The sequence below is a fragment of the Phaenicophaeus curvirostris genome, chromosome 9 (assembly GCF_032191515.1).
Source record: "Phaenicophaeus curvirostris isolate KB17595 chromosome 9, BPBGC_Pcur_1.0, whole genome shotgun sequence".
NCBI lineage: Eukaryota > Metazoa > Chordata > Aves > Cuculiformes > Cuculidae > Phaenicophaeus > Phaenicophaeus curvirostris.
In genome coordinates, this window is record NC_091400.1 from 16,071,057 (window position 1) to 16,091,833 (window position 20,777).

At 38.3% G+C, this 20,777-nt stretch overlaps 1 protein-coding gene across 1 annotated transcript in view; it reads right to left on the reverse strand.

Moving 5' to 3' along the window:
• The window catches only part of HECTD2 (HECT domain E3 ubiquitin protein ligase 2), a 36,931-nt gene extending 16,830 nt beyond the window's left edge, over positions 1–20,101 (reverse strand). The window contains exons 1-10 of the mRNA XM_069864324.1: positions 19,726–20,101; positions 14,125–14,254; positions 10,144–10,282; positions 8,824–8,926; positions 7,954–8,043; positions 7,296–7,360; positions 6,291–6,336; positions 5,094–5,203; positions 3,537–3,685; positions 2,323–2,446 (exon numbers count right to left, since the gene is read on the reverse strand). Of these exons, the coding sequence (XP_069720425.1) occupies positions 2,323–2,446; positions 3,537–3,685; positions 5,094–5,203; positions 6,291–6,336; positions 7,296–7,360; positions 7,954–8,043; positions 8,824–8,926; positions 10,144–10,282; positions 14,125–14,254; positions 19,726–19,914 (1,145 nt within the window). The 5' untranslated portion in view covers positions 19,915–20,101. The remainder of the gene's footprint in view (positions 1–2,322; positions 2,447–3,536; positions 3,686–5,093; positions 5,204–6,290; positions 6,337–7,295; positions 7,361–7,953; positions 8,044–8,823; positions 8,927–10,143; positions 10,283–14,124; positions 14,255–19,725) is intronic.
• Positions 20,102–20,777: the final 676 nt, after the last annotated feature.

Sequence of the window (20,777 nt, forward strand, 5' to 3'; positions counted from 1 at the left end):
TATTAAATACAAGAAAATCAATTCTCTCAGTGCAGCATTCTTAGGTGTTTGGTAGAAATATTTCTGGTTTGGCTTATTTGCTGCAGAATTGATTTTCATGAAACATATTTTTCACAGATCCTTCAGATTTCCCCCAGGCTTACAAGTGTTTAGAAATTCTAAAATATCAGATCACAGCCATATTCCATTGCAATCAAATAAAACAAATAATTTTGAAAAACTTCAGAAGTCAAAGTTAAAAAATAAACAGTACCAAAAATATCTTTAAGTCTTTTATTGATTTAGCTCATGCATCATCAAGCAGAAGTTCATACTAAAATACTCAGAGCTTCAGACTCTGTGTGGACACCTGTAATCCAGACTGCATGTGAACCCTGAATCCTATCTGTTAGAAGCTCTGGATTCTAATGTCTTTAGGAAAGAAGGGAAAATGAGGCAAAACATTCTCACTTGGTCTCCTGGAAATCCTAATCAAAAATGTTTTACCAAAGACTGTTGACTTAGTTGAAAGAATTCTGTATTTCAAAATATTTCATATGTCTTGGCCTTCTTACTTCTAAGTATAGTATTGTGATTCATTGTTGGTTTGTTAAAAAATGTAAAATTGAAAAACAAGTATGGTAACAAAGTTAAAGAATTAAACTTACTTTAAGAATAATACAGCATTTCTGTGCTTCAGCTACTCCAGAAATTATGCACCAAGCAAACTTTGTTTTGATATATGCCAAATTCCCAGTGTCCCAGCTAACTGAAAAGAACTGGAGCAGGTGGAAATCTCATAGCCCTTTTATAAGTTGGGATGTGGGTGCCAAAACAGCCAGATGGTGCCCATGAAAAAAAAATTTGAAGCTCAGAAGTATTCAGATTCCAGTGCTTTGACTGAGACTATGCAAAGCCTACTGCACATTTATTGCTATCATGTGTCATGTTTTGGTGAAATTCTGTTTGTTTTTTTGCTTTTTTTTTTTTTTTCCTTCCTTTACAAGCAGAATATCAGATATCAGACAGAAGCCTAGCCTAAAATACCTGCTTCGGTGGAGCAAATTATGCTCTCCAAGTTTTCCTCAACTGCTGCTAAAGGCAAGGAAAACTGCACACGCAATAAACAAAATGCTACATTTGGATGGCTAATGTCTTAAACTAGCTTACTGAAAAGTCTTGAAATATGTGGAAATTTTAATTGATCTTGTGATTCAAGCTGTAAAGACTGAGTGATACATACTGATATGCTGAAAAATACAGCTATACCAAATAGCAATTTATTAAGAAAACATTAATAAGACTTTAAACTCTATCAGAAAGATTAAATTACCGTTTGCTAGGTGTTTCGCAACCATACTGCTGGCTGCTTCTCGGAAGAGGATAAATACCTTTGCAAGCTTTGAGTCTGGAAACATTTAACTTGTATGTTTATTTTCATGGAAGATAAGCAGATTTCACTGGGGCAAATATGATTGGAGCAATGTATATACAGGTAATTAAATACATTTTAATCATTAAGTGGCAAGTATGTAGACAAGATGACTTTCTATGAATGTACTGGAGGTTAAAACATGTTTGTTGTAAGATACAATTAGAAACCTATGCCAATAAGTAATAAACTCAAATTATTATTATCTGTATTATACATATTTTCTCTAGTCTGCAAAGACAGAATGAGATTTCTTTACAGTCAATCTCACACACATGCAGTAACAAGTATAGCAAGTAGTAGCTACACTATGTTTTTCCAATAAAATACAGTATTTAATACAGCTGTGTATGTACATAGAGGGGACGTATACCATATATACACACACTACATGTAAGATAGAGATAGCATATAGTGCTTTGAGTCCAGAGAAGAGCAACAAAGCTGGTGAAGGGGCTAGAGAACAGGCCTTATGAGGAACGGCTGAGAGAGCTGGGGTTGTTCAGCCTGGAGAAGAGGAGGCTGAGGGGAGACCTCATTGCTCTCTACAACTACCTGAAAGGAGGTTGTAGAGAGGAGGGTGATGGCCTCTTCTCCCAAGTGACAGGGGACAGGACAAGAGGGAATGGTCTCAAGCTCCACCAGGGGAAGTTTAGGCTGGACATTAGGAAAAAATTCTTCACAGAAAGGGTCACTGGGCACTGGAACAGGCTGCCCAGGGAGGTGGTTGAGTCACCTTCCCTGGAGGTGTTTAAGGCACGGGTGGACGAGGTGCTGAGGGGCATGGTTTAGTGTTTGATAGGAATGGTTGGACTCGATGATCCAGTGGGTCTCTTCCAACCTGGTCATTCTATGATTCTATGATTCTATGAAATACTGCTTAATAAGAATTAACCAATTAATGCTCTTACCTGTGAGAATTTCCATAACATTGCCAGTTATGATATTCTTCCATAAGATCAATATGATCAAGAGTAGAATTATAGAAATCGGTATATGAAATAATAGGAGGATTGATCAAACTATTTGCAGCATCTACAAAGAAAATACATAAGGCTTAAAATACAGTGTGGATTCAGCACATCTGTTTTCTAACCATCCTGAGCACCAATGACCTCAGAAACTTTAAACCAAATCAGCTTCTAATAGCTTTGCTCAGTCTTAGCTACAGAATTACAACTATAACATAACACCATATAACATCATATTAATTGCTGTAGAAAACCGTAAATCCCTAGTTCAGCCCATCCATGAGAACAGAACCTCCATTTCGTTCTAGCCCATTTAATGATGTACACTAAGTTAAGGATGCTTGGGTAAAGAACGCTATGTTCTGTGGAAATGAATGAAGTAGTTTTATAGATGGATTTCTTAAACATCTTCATTTAGTTTCAAACATAGCTGTGGATATAACACCTACATGCTTTCCAGTTAACAATTTTCTGAGTCTGATGCCTGTTTGCAAGAGGGGTGGAAAGGAAAGAGCACAAAACATAGTATGCAAAGATACGCCTATTTCCTCAGGTAACTACTATACCATATATACTCACCAGTAAAAAAATTAAGTACTCGACCAAATGAAGAAAACCAATTCACATTTAAGCAGCCTATCTCATTCATACATTCATACAACGTCAAAGGGCTGATAAGTTTTCTCTGTTTGCACCTAAACGTAATTTAATTTTGATCAGTGAGTTACTAAATAACCCTTTTCCCAGAATTAAATCTTTCATAGATGACTAGACAACACCCATCTTGGTTTTTTTTTATATAGTTCAGCTTGTGTGTCTCGACTGTCGTTCTGGACAGGCACAGAATGCATAGAATGCTTTTAAGTTTTAAATTGACAATAATACAAAAACATCCTCATTCCAATCTTAATTTTCACTTGGTGGTTTCATTTTCTGCTAGAAAGGAGAAAGAGGTTTACCCCTCAAGAAAAAGGGACAAACTTTAAGCCTCCCATTTCCATAGTGAACATTCTAGTCACTAAGCTGTTGGTGATAAGCAGTCAAGGCCTGCATTTGCGATGGTTGCTTTTGCTATGCTGTGTGGAACGGGACAGGGATTTGCACAAACGTACATGCACGTGCATTTGCATAGATAGTTCAAGAAAAGTACCTACTAAATAAAGACAGGACTTTGGTTGCTGATGGAATCCACCAAGTACATTTCACCATAGGTGGAAACTCTTCAGGTTTTGCAGGGAACAGGCGTAAAGAAACAAATTGCAGTATCCTGTCCACCAGCTGCTTGAACCTCCTCTGTGAAATCCTAAAACAAACATGCTACAGTTACTCTCATTTGTTCACTGCCCACACCAGATTTCATATAATCATATTTCAATGATATTTTTAAAAAACATGCTTTTGTCTTATAAATAAAGCCAAAATTTCAAATATAAAGTCTGAAGAAGCATGCTTTTAAACACTGACAAGCAGCATGTTCTTGGTGCACCCCCAACTACGCTTTTACGTTGTCTGTAATTTTTTTAAAAAAATGCAACAGAATAATAATTCTTATTCGTTACTTTTACTAAACAAAAAAAACCCAACAAACCCAAATCCTCAGCTACTTCATGCCACAATTAGAAGAATGAAGAACCCTCAATTTTTTTTTATTTCAGATACTTAGTCCTATTGAATAAAGAGTAGGAAATACTTCATATGCTTGTGACAAGTGCACATTTTAAATTATGTGCTGAACCACTTCCACAATAGCACAACAATACACATATGTGCAGGTATATTAAAGCTTCCTTTTCTAAGTAAGAGCTTTCCTATTTTAACGGTTTAGATTTCTAAAATATGTTTTAAGAATAAAAGCATAATCAATATGCCTATTGCATCCTTAAACAAGAAGGTAAACCTTATTCGTGAATACTGATTCAAATGAAATGATACGTCATCACAATTTGAAGTAAATGCAGAAATATTACAGAGTAGGGGGAGAGAAAAGCAATCTAATCCTTGCAGAGAAGAAAATCCTTTCTCAACAGATTCCCTACCTGATATGCGAATTGGGAATATGGCCATTCAAGGCTGATTTTTTTTTACTCCAGACTGGACTTTTTGCGCAGTCATTATAAGGAAGGCAACCTGCATGCCAACTTGAAAGCAACTCTTTGGACAGTTATGCCCATATGATTTTATTAGTGAGGTGCTATTAGAATTATTTCAACTATGTAAAAATCCGATGCCTTAAGTAAACTCTCTAGCCACCTCTATTATACTACAAAGCAAGGACTTGATTTAAATTTGTGGGTTTCATACAATACAGTAAAGTTACAATATCTTGTGCAAATTATGCAAGATAAACCTTTATTTAAACAAATATCATAAAGATGTTTGTATTAATAACACCATGTAAATGTATCTAGAAATTTACATACATAAGTTATTTTGCATGTGTTATAGAGAACCAAATTATATAAGTTATTTTGCAAGTAAGGCTTTTTTGCATAAAGATATTAATTTCTGCACAATATATACAGTTTGAATCTATAAATCAGTATCATTTAGTGGACCATGTCCACATGCACTTTGAAAACAACAAAACCTATCTCTTTAGTCAATTACATTAACCTGCATATAATTTATAAAACAGTAAGCATCAATGGAAATACAGCAACAGTTGTAAGCCTAAAAATGGAATTTTTAAATTCAGTTTTTTAGTTTTTTACTTTTTGGACCAGTGCACTAGGAAATGATGGTCAGCTTCTGTTAAGGCTGCTATCTGTCTTAGCAAGTGAGCAAAGATGACATAAGTAGAAGTGCTACTAAACTGAGGATTCTGAAAAAGATTAGAAAAATGTGTTAGGTTAATAAACTGCATAAAGAGAAAAAAGTCATTAGGATTTTTTTCATATATTTGTATTTGCCAATACAATTACACAGGAAAGGATTTCACAAAACTGCTGTGATAGTGGTAAAACTACGAAAAAAAATATTTGCAACTTCTAGTAAAATGAAAAATACAGAATTTCCATATTGTAGAAATGCATTCTTTTATTTCAAAAGAAAGTCCACAGGCAGTAAAGGCAGTACTCAATATATTTACTGTGTAGCACATAAATTACACTCTTCTGAGCAATGTGCTTTCCATCTCAGCAATAAGCATTCTCATAGCTACTGTCTTCCTGCACATCAATCCAAACTAATTTTCCCTCTTGTGTATGAATTCACACATTCCCACTTTTCAGCAGGATATATCCCTTGTAATTCACAGCTAGTATATTACCCCACAGAAGAAAACTGTTGTCTCAAGAAACTAAGTTACCATCTGATCTCAAATAACAGCAGAAACCTCTCCTTGTGTGGAGAGGTGCTACCTGCACTGGCAAAATTCAAAAGGGAAATTTTCTACAAATTTAAATCAACTACAGTAGCAAAGGTTACAGGTTAACACAGACAGAAATCAGAAAATGAATCCTGTCAGACAAACTGGAGAGAGTCTGCTGGACAAAATGCAACACTGAAGAAACTTACAGCAATATCAAAAAGCACATACACTGAAACTTTCTGGAAAGATCAGAGTTACAGCATACGAATAAAGCAAATCTGGGAATAAACATAAAATAAGAACAAATAACCTGCTAAAACATTTGTCCTTTCAACCCAAAAAATGACAGGAAATAATTACATGTCTAACTGTTAGTTCATAGTTTTAATCTATGCAACCTTTCCTATCAACTATCTTACATTAAGCTCCCATTCTCATCACATATACCCTACATTCATATTTTAACACATTCTTACAACAGGAAATTAAATGTGAAGTATCTCAGCTATACAAAGTAACTTGTTTGCATATTATACTGGTTTATAGATTATAAGTTAAGCAGACAAATACTTTAATAAAAACACTGTATTTTTCTTACCTGTAAAAGTATATAGTATGCTCTAAGATCATCTTTTGTTCGTGGCCTATTAATGAATGAAATAATAAGCAGAACCACATATATATATAGATCATGTACCCACAGTAAGAGTCAGAAAATCATGCACCCTATCATTCAACTTTGCTTTGCCAATACATGTTGAATACCATATTTAAGGATCTTCACTGCTCTTGGGAATAAAAAGGGACACAAAGATTTTGACTACCCCCTAAAAGCAGTAAGCTATTTGAGCATCTGGCTTTTGTGGCATAACACAAGAGAGAAGGCAGAAAAAAAAGTCAGAATTGATGAGTAAGTGGTGTACCCAAGAGGGAAGTCCATGCTTTTGTCTATCTTGGGTGACACCACAGGAGAGTTTTATTTGCCTCATCTTAGGTATTTCCTGCCAGAATTCTTCATCCCCTTCTACTGCTGCAGCCTCTTGTTGCTGCTCGTCTATTTCAAGGCTTTTACATAACAACAAGTCCTTGTCTCTGGTCCTATCTTTTTGTAAATCAAACTACACGTTCTCACTTCTATTACTTCTTGCTAAAACCTCCTGCCTTTGGGCTATCCCTTCCTGCACCCTGCACTGCTGTTCATATGCCATTATGACACATGAACAGCATAGTGAGGCAAACTTCAGCTCAAGGAATTATCTAGGTTAAAACATATTGCTGCTGGGGGGCATGAGGGGAGAATTTGTTTTACTCCAGAAAAGTTTCTTAACTTATCTCACAGTTCAGATGCCTGAAAGATTGCCCTGGCAACAAGCAACTGAGATTTTTGGGGGGAATGTATGGCTGGATCTGTGTCTGCCTCTAAAAAGTGCAATGCCAGCTTACAGAGCTGTAGATATACTTCAGAAGATTTGTCTGCCAAACTGAGACACGTTCTTATGAGTCAAAGAAGTTGTATTAGAACGTTTTATTTCTTTGGCTAAAACAGTAACACCAAAGTTGTAAGCACTGGCACAGCACTAATGCAAACATTTGTTATAATTACCCTTTCCATTCTTGTAGCAGACCATTAATTACTCCTTTTAGGACCGACTTCTGAACATCTTGAGGCTAAGGAAAGAAGGAAAGGAAAAATCATATCTGGTGTAATAATACACACTCTCTATAAGATATTGTAGAACAAGAAAGTTTGTTTTGCTTGTGATTCAAGCCAGCCAAGAAATCTTTGTGTTATGATGATGGGATGCTAAGTATCTTTCCTCCCAATTAGCTGAGGCCTGGAGTTGTGCCAGCAGAGGCTTTCAATGCTTTCAACAACTTAAAAACCGTAAACATGATTTCTAAATTAATCCCATCCTTTGTTTACCAGGCACAATAACTTTTTGCTACCCCCGTCCTCACACTTTACTTGTTGAACACCATGCAGTGTCCCACCACAAGTTATATCTTGCAAACAGTCTTTGTCTACTTATACTACAGTATAAACTGTGCATCCCTAGTAGCAAAAATTTCTTCTTTTACTAGAGCAGTGCTCATGATTCTACGGCAATTCTCATGGGATCATTTTAAGTACGTTTTGAGAGATTCTTCAGAAATTGTGCCTATCTGAGAGAAAAACTCAGCATAAATTGCTACTTAGCATATTTCTTTGCTGAAATAATTTTTACAATGTTTTAAAACATGAATTCTTTTCTTCTACTTACAGTACTTAATAAGGCATCATAGACAACATTCACAAATTTTGCATTGATTCCAGAGTCCTCAATGGTATTAAATGAAGAATTGGTATCTTTCTGTAAGTTAGATAATACATGAAGCATTTTGGTTTTGAAATGTTTTGAATATTTTAGCTATCTCTGAAAATTAAAGCTTCACAGTGAGTTTAAAACAAAACACATACAGATATAACTGTTTTCCACATCAAAGCATAAGAATCTAAATTACAATCAATACATGAAAGATGAAGCTAAACAATATCGATATTACACAATGGCAATATTCATATAGCTCCATTACTGTGTCATTCTATTTTAGAAATGTAAGAGGGTTACAAATAATGAATTACATCGAATTTCCATCTTTCATCTTTGTTGTTGGATCCATCATCAGACAAGAGCAACAAAATTATAACATTCGATATTTGTTAAGTAACTAAAAGTCACAGATTACTTTGTCTAGGTTCAGATCCTGCTGTCCATATCAGATATCATACCACATTGTTTTTTTAGTGACAGGGAGTTTCTGTTCCCAGATTTGCCCAGGTCTCTGCATTAGCTATGTTAGCTTGCATGTTTTTAAACAGTAGTTTGCTTAGAAAGTATCTACACAGTCACAAAACGAGCCACATACTGGAATTTTAAAGCTCCACATACACTTGAAATATAGTTGCTTAAACTTGAATCAATAAATCAAATATAAATAACAGACGATCTACCAAAAGTAGGTGAAAACATGACAAAATTATTTCACTTGCCTTAAGTAACTAGCTGCAAGCCATTAACAGATGTTTTTGCAAACACTTTGAAGATAAAAAGCACTGTAAATACTAAACAATATAACAAATTATTTTCTACCTTAAATGCAGCATTTATCTCCAGGAAAGAATCAAATGTTGTAGAATAAAAATAATGTACAGCTTTCCAATCTCCTGATGACTTAGCCTTTTCCATATCATCCCTAGAAAGAATATATTAAAATAATAGTAATATGAGGATTCAATCTTAGACTTTAAACTGCACTGTAACTTATTGTTTCTACAATAAGTACATTTACAAGACATACAAGTATAATGTCAGTCTCTTCCTAACCTCTTTCTTGTAATTTTAAGATCATGGTAGTACAAGAGAACAGAAGCATACTTTGTGTTTGATACACCTGAGCAAAGTCTCTTATGCAAAATGTTAATTCATGGTGTCACATTTCAGTATGTTAGGAAAAAAAATTAGCAGAACAAATTACACTGAAGATACACTGACATGATAAAATTTCTTAGACTAATTTATTTAGGTATGCAGGCTCCTAAACTTGTCAAATTAATTATCATTTGTACAAAATTTTATTTCTCTTCTAATTTTTAAATAAAGCTTAATCTTTGTACATGACTGTACTGACATCCCCTGTTCTTTATGGGGACAACAAAATCTATGTATTTACCCTTAAAGTCATTTAAAATACCTTGAAACAAGTACCTGTGTATGAAATTTTGTGTAATACATATATTTAAAAAAATAAGTGAACAAAAACCCCACCAAACAACCTCTGAAGCAGAATGTTATTTTAGCTGCCTACAATGCTGGTGATACAAATCCCAGTTCTCCTCCACCCTACTTATAACATCTTTGTACGCAATATTAAAAAAAAAAGTTGTCAGTGCGACATACCAAAAATGCTAATAATTTTTTAATACTTCACTTGAAAGAATAAAATTCTTGGCAATTACATAATTAGGCAGTGGTCAATAGATACAAAAATGTGAATACTGAAAATACTTCAGCTCTTCAGATCACATGAATACACACACTGACTAATCAAAATGCATTCCTTTTCTTCACTAAACACACAAAATTTCAAATATGGAAAAGAGTAATGAAGAGTATATCCTCATACACCTCCTGGAGCAACTGTGACTTTTTTTTCTGTCTGTTTTAAAAATAGAAGAATTGGGCTCCTTCCTAGGAATACTTCTCCCCCTTTCCTGACCAAGATTATCCTGCTGTAAAATACTTTGGAGTACGATAGTAGCACAATTGTGCTCTGTGGGCACTACTACTATTTGTAAGTCCTACTGAATTGTTCCTCCATTTGAGATCAATAAATTAATTGTGTGAATTAGGACAAAATTTAGAAAGTCCAAAGGTGTAAAGTACACTTCTAGAAACACCAGTGTAACTTACTGAAAATCTTTCACAGTTTTGGTTCGGATGGGAAGGGAAGGTTCAGGAGGAATTGGTGCTTTCAGTTCTTCGGGTAGTGTAACTATTGAGATGCGCTGCTTTTGTCGAACATCGAGGCAAATGGGTGGTAGGTCTTTCACTTATTAAAAACAAACAATAAATACAATGCAATCATACAAATAAACAGCTAGTAAAATACAGATATACAAGAATTAGGGGCGGGGTGGGGAGGAGAACTCACACTGCCTGATTCTATGTCTTTAAACCCCTACTCATCCCTGTACTTATGATGTGCTCATCCCAGACAGGATGGAGACTTCCACTTATTGAAAGGAAATAAAACCCTGTAAACAAAAACTGTATCCTGAGTTTAGAACCCAGTCGTTGTGAACAAAGTGCTTCCTTCTGCCAATGGAGAGAAAAAAAATGGCCAGTCCACCACCTATCTTAGGACTTCTGAAAGACAAGAAGGTCTACTATTTCATAAATGAACTGCTGGACAAAGTTGGGCACAAATTGTTTATCTTCTCAAATATTCTTAAAATGTTGGTTTTAGTTTGCACATTTTAAAAAGCATTTATATGAATTATGATATATGTTTGGGATAAAAGACACTGTATAAAGTAAGTGTCCTTAAAGCAAAACATATTCAACCAAAGTCCCTTATGAATAGTATAAGAATCCTCTAAGCCTTTTTGCTACAATCCCCAAAGCTGTCATTTTTTAAAATTAACTAAACATCAAAGTAGTATCACTTCTCCTCTGCCTACTCCATTTATCACAGCAGGGTAATAGTTGCTAACAAAATCCCCAAAACCCAAAGGCAGATTCTTTTCACTCATGCTAATGACAGAGACACTGTCTATGTGACTTAATTCAGCCACCATTCATCAAACGATAATAGATCAGAGCTTTTTTCAGTCCCCTGGGTATGGCACCTATTATAGATACAGAACCTTGCCCACTCTCACAGCTGGAATTCAAAGCTATATAATAATAAGAGGGGTAATTAAAAAAACCAAACAAACAAAACCAAAAAAAACCCAAAAGAACCCACAAAGTGGATACATGGATACTAAATTAATTCAAGCCAATCTGCCAAACAATCCTGCCATGTTCTGCTATTGCACATCACTCTCAAAGCAGGATGTACTGACTTAAAAGAAACTAAGACTATGTCTTATTTTTACACTCGGAGAAAGACAAGTAATTTTAATTTAGTTCTCATTCTGTCTTCTCAATTTTAAATGGATTAAGCATTGAATCATAACCAGCTGAATACACTAAACTAAGGAAAATATTCTCTCCACATCTGCAGAAGAGAGAGCTGCTGACAGGAGCTGTTTCTCATACCAGTAAATTGAGGCTGCAGGTGCTAAGCTGGTAACATGCACCCTTCAGTGATGCAATTTTCTTTGAAATATATGCAGCTTAAATTATATATACTAAATCTGAGGTTTAATAATATGTTTAATAAATACAGTCAACTTCAGTATGTTTTGCCATAATTCAAGTTTATTTGTAAATAGATTTATTTGCTCATCTGACATTCAAAAAATATTAATTAAGATCTGTCACTTGAGTTCAGTCGAGGAGAAACTTGAGACTTTATGTATGGAGTTGCTAAGCAGCAATAACACAATATTACAAGACAAGAAAAAGCAATTCTTTCTGGCTGTTTGCCCAGTTACATCAAGTAAAAAGACTCAGCAATGTATGAGTGCTTAGGGAATTATCAAAACCTTTGAGGAAGAAAATCTCATTGATATAAAGCAGAATTGACTACTACAAGGAAATTAAAGTTGAATTAATTTAGACCAGCACTTATCTTCACAGTGACCAACAGCTACTGGCAGATAAGAATCTTCAAAGTAGGTAAAGCAAACAAATCTTACTTGTACTTGTAGCATTATAAAAGAACTAGAACAATCTAGTTCCTATACAGATTACACACCAGATAATTTTTGCATTAGAAGAATAGCTTCGACAGAGTTTATAGCAAACAAACATAACCCTAGTTTTCATGCTGTTATTTACCAGCATTACTTTTTTCACACTTTTGTTTTTCAATGAAATTAACATTCTTTGAACTCAAGTCTAAAGTATTACCAGTACACAAATATATATATATACACACACACAAATATTTGGAGAGACAGTACTTGTATAGATAAACTGAAAGAAAGTCATCAGCCAAGCATCATTCCTGAATTCCAGAATAGCAAAAAAGCATTTTCAACTGAGAAATTTAATTATTTCTTCCACAGAATATACATACCTACTCAAAAATTTCTGAGTGCATCTTGGACTATTAGTAAAAGTAATCTGCTTTTATATAGGCAAGTTACCTTGATCCTGAAATTACCGGGCTATCTGCTCAATTTTACCCACTGAGCACAATTTCAAAAATATATCACAGAACCACAGAATCATTTAGGTTGGAAGAGACTTTTAAGATTGCCAAGTCCAAACTTAAACCAAACACTGCTAAGTCGACCACTAAACCATGCCCCTAAGCACCACATCTACACACCTTTCAAATACCTCCAGGGATGGCGACTCAACCACTTCCCTGAGCAGCCTCTTCCAGGGTTTGATAACCCTTTCAGTGAAGTCATTTTTTCCTAATATCCAGTCTAAACTTCCCCTGGCACAGCTTGAGGCCATTTCCTCTCGTCCTATTGCTTCTTGCTTGGGAGAAGAGACCAACACCCACTTCACCACAACCTCCTTTCTTGCAGTTGAAGAGAGCAATAAGGTCTCCCCTCAGCCTTCTTTTCTCCAGACTAAATAAGGCCAGTTCCCTCAGCCATTCCTCATTAGACTTGTGCTCCAGATCCTTCACCAGCTTCACTGCCCTTCTCTGGACGTGCTCCAGCACCAAAATGTCCATCTTGTAGTGAGGGGCCCAAAACTGAATTCAAGGTGTGGCCTCATCAATGCCGAATGCAGGGGAACAACCACTTCCCTAGTCATAGAATCATAGAATAACCAGGTTGGAAGAGACCCACCGGATCATCGAGTCCAACCATTCCTATCAAAATAGTCCTGCTGCCCACGCTATCAACAACAGTGCCCTGCTGGGCCACTTGGGCACACTGATGGCTCATATTCAGCTGGCTGTCGACCAGCAATCCCAGCTCCTTTTCCAACAGGCAGCTTTCCAGCCATTTGTCCCCACACCTGTAGTGTTGCATGGGGTTATCGTAGCCCAAGTACAGGACCTGACACTCAGCCTTGTTGAATCCCACACAGTTGGCCTCAGCCCATCGATCCAGCCTGTCTGATCGCTCTGCAGAGCCTTCCTTCCCTCAAACAGATCAATGCTGATGCACAACTTGCTGTCATTCACAAACTTACTGAGTGTGCACTCAATACCCCTTGTCCAAATCAACTTGACTATAATAAATATTACCATACATTAACAACTAAGTGCTTATGGAGGCATCATACCAGGATGATGAGGTAACATCTTCCTTCTTGCCTTTAATATCTACAGAATTTTTCAACCTTTGTCTGCAAATTTTATTTTGTGTCAGTGCTGGCCTTCACTGAAAAACAGCAGCTCTCAGCAACTGTTTCCCTTAAAAGCCCTACACTTGCCTCAACCCTCCAGATGACAGTAAAAAAGTCTTCTCCACAAAGTTCTGACACAATTTCTAGAGAAACTGCCATCTCACTGTATTTAAACAATTTCTGCAGATTGACTACCAAATCTGTAACTTTCTTAAAAACTTCAGATGATTATTTCATCCTCCAGGACTATTTGTTTTTTTATCCAACTTGTGTCCACGACATAACCTCTATGGAGGACTGACTGTCATACACATGACTCACTGCCTGTACAGTGTACAGCACAGCACAATTCAATGAAATCTAGATTTCTAGATTTTCTAGCACTACCACAATAAAAACACTGGCAGAACACCAAGCACCTTCTTAAACTGGTAACCAAGTAACATAGGACTTTTATTCTCTCACCGTTTTTTATGTTGGGTATAACAAGTTGCGTAGGCGAATTTCTGTTTCCAATGCCTTCTTTCTTTTGGTTGATAGTTGTGATGAAATTGCTGAAAGTGGAAAACTGATTTTTTGCTCCTCTCTCCAACCCCTGCAATTAAGATGACAACATGCTATAAATGGCTGATACATTACTGCAAGAGTAATCTTACTCATGAGGTATTACGCAGAATATTTAAATAACTTTTATCTTGAGAACAGCTTGTTAATACCTAAAGAAGATAAAAATAATGATTCTGCAAGTTAGTTTCAAATTGAACGAGGACTTTCCATTACATTAGTTTGCAGAATATGAAGATATCCTTGGATGACTGTGAGGAAAACACAATACAATTAGAATGCTTTCAATAATACTCTAACTTTCTGGTTCATGATTTCTAACAACTTGTATATTCCTCACCATACCCAGCTCAGTTTAAACAGATTATAGTGTCACGTATTCCTTTTTCCAAACACCTCTAACATACTGAATTGGTTTAGACAAATTCCCCAAGACTTGAAAAGTGGGGTCAAAATTCTATGTAAGCTAACCTGCCACCAAAATTTAAATACTGGCTACCTGGATGAAACCCCCTAATGATTCAAAATGGTCAGCATTAGCTGCCACTAAAGAAAAGCTAGCCAACATTTATCAGCACAATGTTAAAAAATCCTGCTTGAGTACCTATATGTGTTACATAGGAGTTACAAAGGAGTTACAAAGGAGTCTGTGCAAGTCTTTGCTAAGAAATGTTGAGCGCTAATGCGTTTCAACAGTGAACAGAAGTGAAGTGACACAACAGACGTCCAAATGATTGTGCCAACCAGTCTATTTGACGCTGAGTGCTATTAGGCACATTTATTTACTCTGGAGAATCTGCAAAGCATAGGCGGGTTAAAGGGATTCCCCAAAGTGACAGAAGTCATGTGATAAGAGATTTTAATTTCCACCTCAGCTCCAAGTCATCAGTTGATACCAAGCAAGGACAGATCAACTAAAAAAAAAAAAAAATACACTCTCCCTGCACGTCATGTTTCTCAGCCTCACATTAACCTAAAGATTCATTTGCTTGATATCAGGTATCTGTGCTCTCAGTTAGAAAAAAATGTTTTCATGCAAATCAAAACTGTAATTCTCCAAATGAGAATAAAAATTCTAGAATAATTAATGTAATAGTCTACCAATTTTTCTAAACCTGTACATTTCCCTTTCCCCATAGTAGTAGTAAATTTAGAAAAAAACATACAGCCAGAGTTCTGAGGAAAGCACTTCACTTCCACCACAACATCCTGAAATACCACCAGGAGGGTAATAACACAGCCCACAAACCTGCCATGCCACAGTGTATGCAAGCTGGTACACTGCCAGGAATTTAAAATAACTAGCACAAACAGCCATTTTTCCATGGTTTATAACTCAGCAAATTATAAATTTGAACAATCAGCAGGACTTCTGGCTTTAAAAACACTGAGTTTAACTTTCTAGCGCCAAATTCCTTGCATACAACCAACATTCAAAAATAAAATATTATTACCTGCGGGAATGACCGAAGAGACAGACTCCAGATAGATGTAAAACGGAGACCTTTATTGTTGCAACTTACAGGTTTATATACCTTTGCTCATCTGTCCATGCACTTTCCATAGCATCCTGATTGGCCCAGGCCTATCGTCCACGCGCTCGCAAGCACCAGCATCAACATTTGATTGGTTGACCTCCAAAACCCTACACACTGTCCCTAAATGCTGTCTCCACCCTGATTTGCATCTCTGATGTTCACCTCCTTACAACCCAAGGTCAGTTCAAGGACCCCAAGTCAAAGAAGTATCAAACAGGTATACCTTGCGATCACTGATTCCTACAATTACCGCTATAATTTTCACATTAACTTTTTGTTTTATTCTATAACCTCTGAAATATCATTAAGATTCTTCTTAGAAATCACCTGAACAAACACGTCAAGACATGACTGACTGAAAAAGGACTTTTGAACAAATCCAGATCTGACGTTAATCTGCTGTGTCACAATATGTATGCTGTAGGTAGAAAACCTCTGGAGCTTGGACTAGTATAATTATGGTTAGTAGGGAATAGACATCATAGATAATCGAGAAGAGTAACTTTTATGAAACAGGCTATTGTCACTCTTTTTTGACTGACTTGGCTTTCTAGGTTTTACTCCATCCATGTCACAGAAATAGTACAGCACTTCATTTAAAGAAGTTCTTAATGCCAACTCCCTCAGCAGTGATCAGAAAGAACAAAAACTGCATGTATTATTTAACTCCATCATCATTCTCCAAGTGCAGTTCCAATAATATTATACAAATGTATGGACAAAGGCTTTACTGGAAAGCTCTACAGGAATACTGGGAAACTGCACACTTATTAATGAGGATCTCTGGCATCTCCTGGGAGAGTAATCTAGGACAAGTGTACAGCATCACTTATAAAATTTAAGTCATACTTACAAAATTTTGTAGGAGGTCAGTGAGCCCCTAGAGCCTAAGACTCTACACACATACTGCCATCGGAAAAATGAACCCCCACATAAAGAATGAGTATGCTTAGAGGGAGTAAGATGATCAAAGTAGTCTTTAATCCTCTTTTTAAAGAGTGTATTAACAATCTCAATTCAGGTGGTTTCATAGTGGAAGTTTTCCAAAGCATTAAGCCTCTATAACACTGGAGTGGTACTAGCGTTAGCCTTTATAAATCTATGTTTTTCATTACTGAAGTTAAATTAGATGGTGAAAGTAAGTCCAACTGTCTGCAAAGAGCACAGAGTGCCTTCTGGGAAGAGGCAGAAGGCCACTGAGAAGAGTCTCTTGAAAATTCTACTCTTTAGCCCTAACATAACTCAAGACCCACAGGTATGTGGCAAGCAAACGTCAGTAAGGAGTAAAACTACTTTCCCCTATGCAAGACATGGAGGACAATCAGATTACCTGAAGGCAGCTGCCCACACAACAGCCTGCTCAAGAAGTAGGATTTTCCCTTCCATTCTAGCCTGAAAGGTGTAACATAGGGCTGGTTCAACTTTACAGAAGCTTCTACTTGTTCCTGCTTACTAGAGGCAAGTTGTAACAGCCTCCCACAAGTTTATTTTCAGAATCAGAATGCTGACCTCCAAACCATCACCCCGGTGCATTATTCTAATCACCATTTGGCCCATAAGAAAAAACATGACCCTGAAGGAGTTTAGACAATTTACTCATGTAGTACTTTAATCTCCACACCTTTCCTTAGAAATAAAAGCAAAAACAAAAAGGAAATATTCTTCCACAATTCCACATCACCCTTGGCTAGGAAAAGCCACAATACAAATGACAACAGCAATAGTCAGATAATCTCTTTATTCCAACTTGCAGCCAACTTAAACTCCAGATGAGACATCTTTTACAGACCTGCTCTTAAGAGGAAAACTATACCATGGCTATCTATTGACTTGCTACAATTCTGACCTTTTCCACAGCAATTTTGGAGAATGGCAACTGTTTAAAGGATGTGCCACACCTTCGTGCTGCCTTGAAGAAAGCTCTAGTTGTGCCACATCAGTTGCACAAATTTACAGTGGGTCTTCAGTGCATTGAAGAAAATGCCCATTACATAAAATCTGGGGAGATCAACTGAGACAAGGATATTTGAGGCTCACTTCACATAGAGGCAAGGTATAATATCTGTATTGCAGTAGTCATCATACGATAGCTATAAATTTAGAAATAATAGGCAGAGAGAATATGAAATTAACATCATCTGGAATATGACTGTATTTGTATTGAGCATGTAGTTTTAAAGGAAGAGAATTTTACAGGAAAAAACACGAATAAGCAAAGACTTTTTAAAAAATATATCTCACCCTTTTGTAGTCATATGACATTACTAACTCTTCCCCAGTTGAATTAGAAGGAAGCTGAGAAAATATTGCTCTCTTTAAAAGTGTTTGCAAGAATTTGATTAAGTAACACTCATTTTGTGCTGTTCAATCAGAACTTTTAATACAAGAACTTGTAATAAAATTATGCTATATATGATGAATCTCACAACATACTTCACAAAGCCCTAGAATCAGATGCATAGGTTGGCCACAACTAGGGCTTAGAAGACCAACAGTCCAATACCATCCTCAAAGCAACTCAAAGGTTTTGCAAAGCATACCTGCATTCCTTACTTGGCATGTTTGGATCAAAAAGTGCATTCTGTTATGAACAGAGAAATCCAGGGCTGTGTAAGTTTCTACTACATGTGTCCACAAACTCTCTCTGTAACATATTATTAAAACTCCTTTGCAGCTCTTTGCAGATTCAAAATCCCACAAGCATTTGACAAGCAATCACATGCAGCTCCTCTGTAACAGGTCAGCTTAGACAACTTATGCCCATGGGCAACACTTCAGAGGTACATGAAGGATATTCAGCTACAAACAAGTTCTCCTGATTCTTTAAGGCAGTGGGAATTCTACGTGGCTGTCCAGTTGCACACATTTTTCATCAGCTGAGCTAAGCCTGAGGTATTTTACACCAGCACTTGTGTCTTTATTCTCAGGGACTGGCAGTGGCCATTCAAAGTCTGAAGCAGAAATTGACAAAGGTAAAAACTCCTTGGCACTTGTCAATTCCAGACTTCTCCCACCAACTATGTATTTGAATCACAAGAACAAACGCATTCTTCCACATTCAAACACATTTGCAAAGCTGAAAGTCTGAGAAAATTGGAACGCTGTAGGCAAAACACAAAATTGGCAGAATTGCTTAAAGGAGTTTGCAGTTTGCCTAGATTACTTTGTTTAACAGTACAATGATTTGGGGACAGTCAGAAAGATTAGATGCTCAGTCTTTTAAACTCAAATTATGTAAAGCGGTAACTTCTAGTTAGTCAGATATTTATCAGCACTGTTGAATTAAAACCTCCTGCATTTATTGCTTACTACAAGACTGGTAAAATTTTTGCTCTGTTGTTAGAGTCAAGTAAGTTACAGCAAGCTTTAACGTTGAGTTGTGTACGACATTCAACTCACGCCAGGAAAATTTTATGTTTCATAATATTGTATGATTAGAAAGAAAACCATAACCCCAGTAACACTGAAAATCTCAAGCGAGGTTTCCAAAATTCAATTTTTTCCGGCAAATACCCTTCTCGCATTTTTTTTTTACCCTTGTTAACTCATCCATCAATTACCAGAACGTTTTGTCACCTTCGCTTCAACACAATGCAAAAACCAGGCAAGCCCTTTTAAGATAAAAAACTTAAAACCACCTCAGTACGTTCCAGCCAGCTCTCTCGCTATTAAATAAGTATTCGAAGAGCCGAAAGTCTCCCTCCGCGACACCGAAGGCGCTGCAAACCCTCAGCCGTGACTAACCCGGCAGAGCAGCCCGCAATGAAATGTTGAAGAACTATAAGTAGACGGAGAATTTATAGCTCCGTTATGTCACTGCCTACGGACGCACTTGTTATTTTTAAGAAACTTGAATGAAAGCCTCTCGACGGAAAAGAACATGAAAGAAAACGAACGGCCCCCCCTCCCTTGGGGCCGGCGGGGGGCGCCGAGCGGCCGGGCCCGGGGGCACCGCGGCACCTACCCGGGCAGCCGCGCTGGACGCCAGTGGGACGGGCGGCGTTTTCTCTCCCTTCTTCTCCTTTCCCCCTTCTTCCTCCTCTTCCTCCCCATCCTCGCCGCCCTCCTCGGCCGTCGGGGCGGCCGCGCTGCCCGGGTCCGGCTCCGCGCCGCCGGGGGGCGGTGGCTCGGCCGCGGGGCTCCGCAGCGACATGGCCCGCGCCTCGCTCCGCGCCCTCCTCTCCTCCTGCCGCCTCTCCCGCGCCGCGCTCCGCCGGCCGCTCCCGGGCTGCTCGGACACCCCCGCGCTGCCCCGGCGGCCCCTCCGCCGCCGCGCCCCCTACAGCCCGCGGGCGGCAGCGCGGGCCGCCGCCATGTTGTTGATAGGCAGCTCGTGGAAACGCGCCTGGCGACCGCCGCGCGGGGACAGCGGAGGACACGGCTACGGAAACTCCGTAGCGCAGGAAAAGGGGAGGAGGGGCGGCCGGGCGGTGTAGGGCGTACGGGAATAGGTGGCGCCCGCGCTATCTCCACAGGGAGCGCCGCGCAGCGGCTGCGCTCGCCGGGGGCGAGCCGCGATTCCCGCTGCCCGGGGGAGGAGGGGGGCGCTGCCTCCCCGCCTCACGGTGTCCCTGGCACCTCCGCAGGGCCGCGCTGTCGCCTCTCACACCGCCTGGCACCTTCGCCACGGCTTCGAGTCACGCTAAGGGAGGGAAGCGGTGCAAAGACTCAGGGCACAGCGAGAGCGGAGGCAGGGCTTGTGCAGCACCGGGGTTTGCCCTTGGCTTGGAGTCATTGAATTCTAGAGTCGTTTGGGTTGAAAGGGACCTCAAAGATCCTCCGGTTTCAACCCCCGCGTGTCACCGTCAGGGACACGTCCCACGTAGAATCATAGAATAGTTCGGGTTGGAAAGGACCTTAAAGTCCCTTGGAGAAGCCCCTGTGCGCACACCGGGCTCGCTGAGGCTTTGCTGCAGTGAAATAGCAACAAAATCGTCTTGAGAGGCCCAGCTGTGTTGGACTGGTTGGAATACTAGGGCTAGAGGAGATCTGCACAGCGCTTCTCCGCAGGGTACT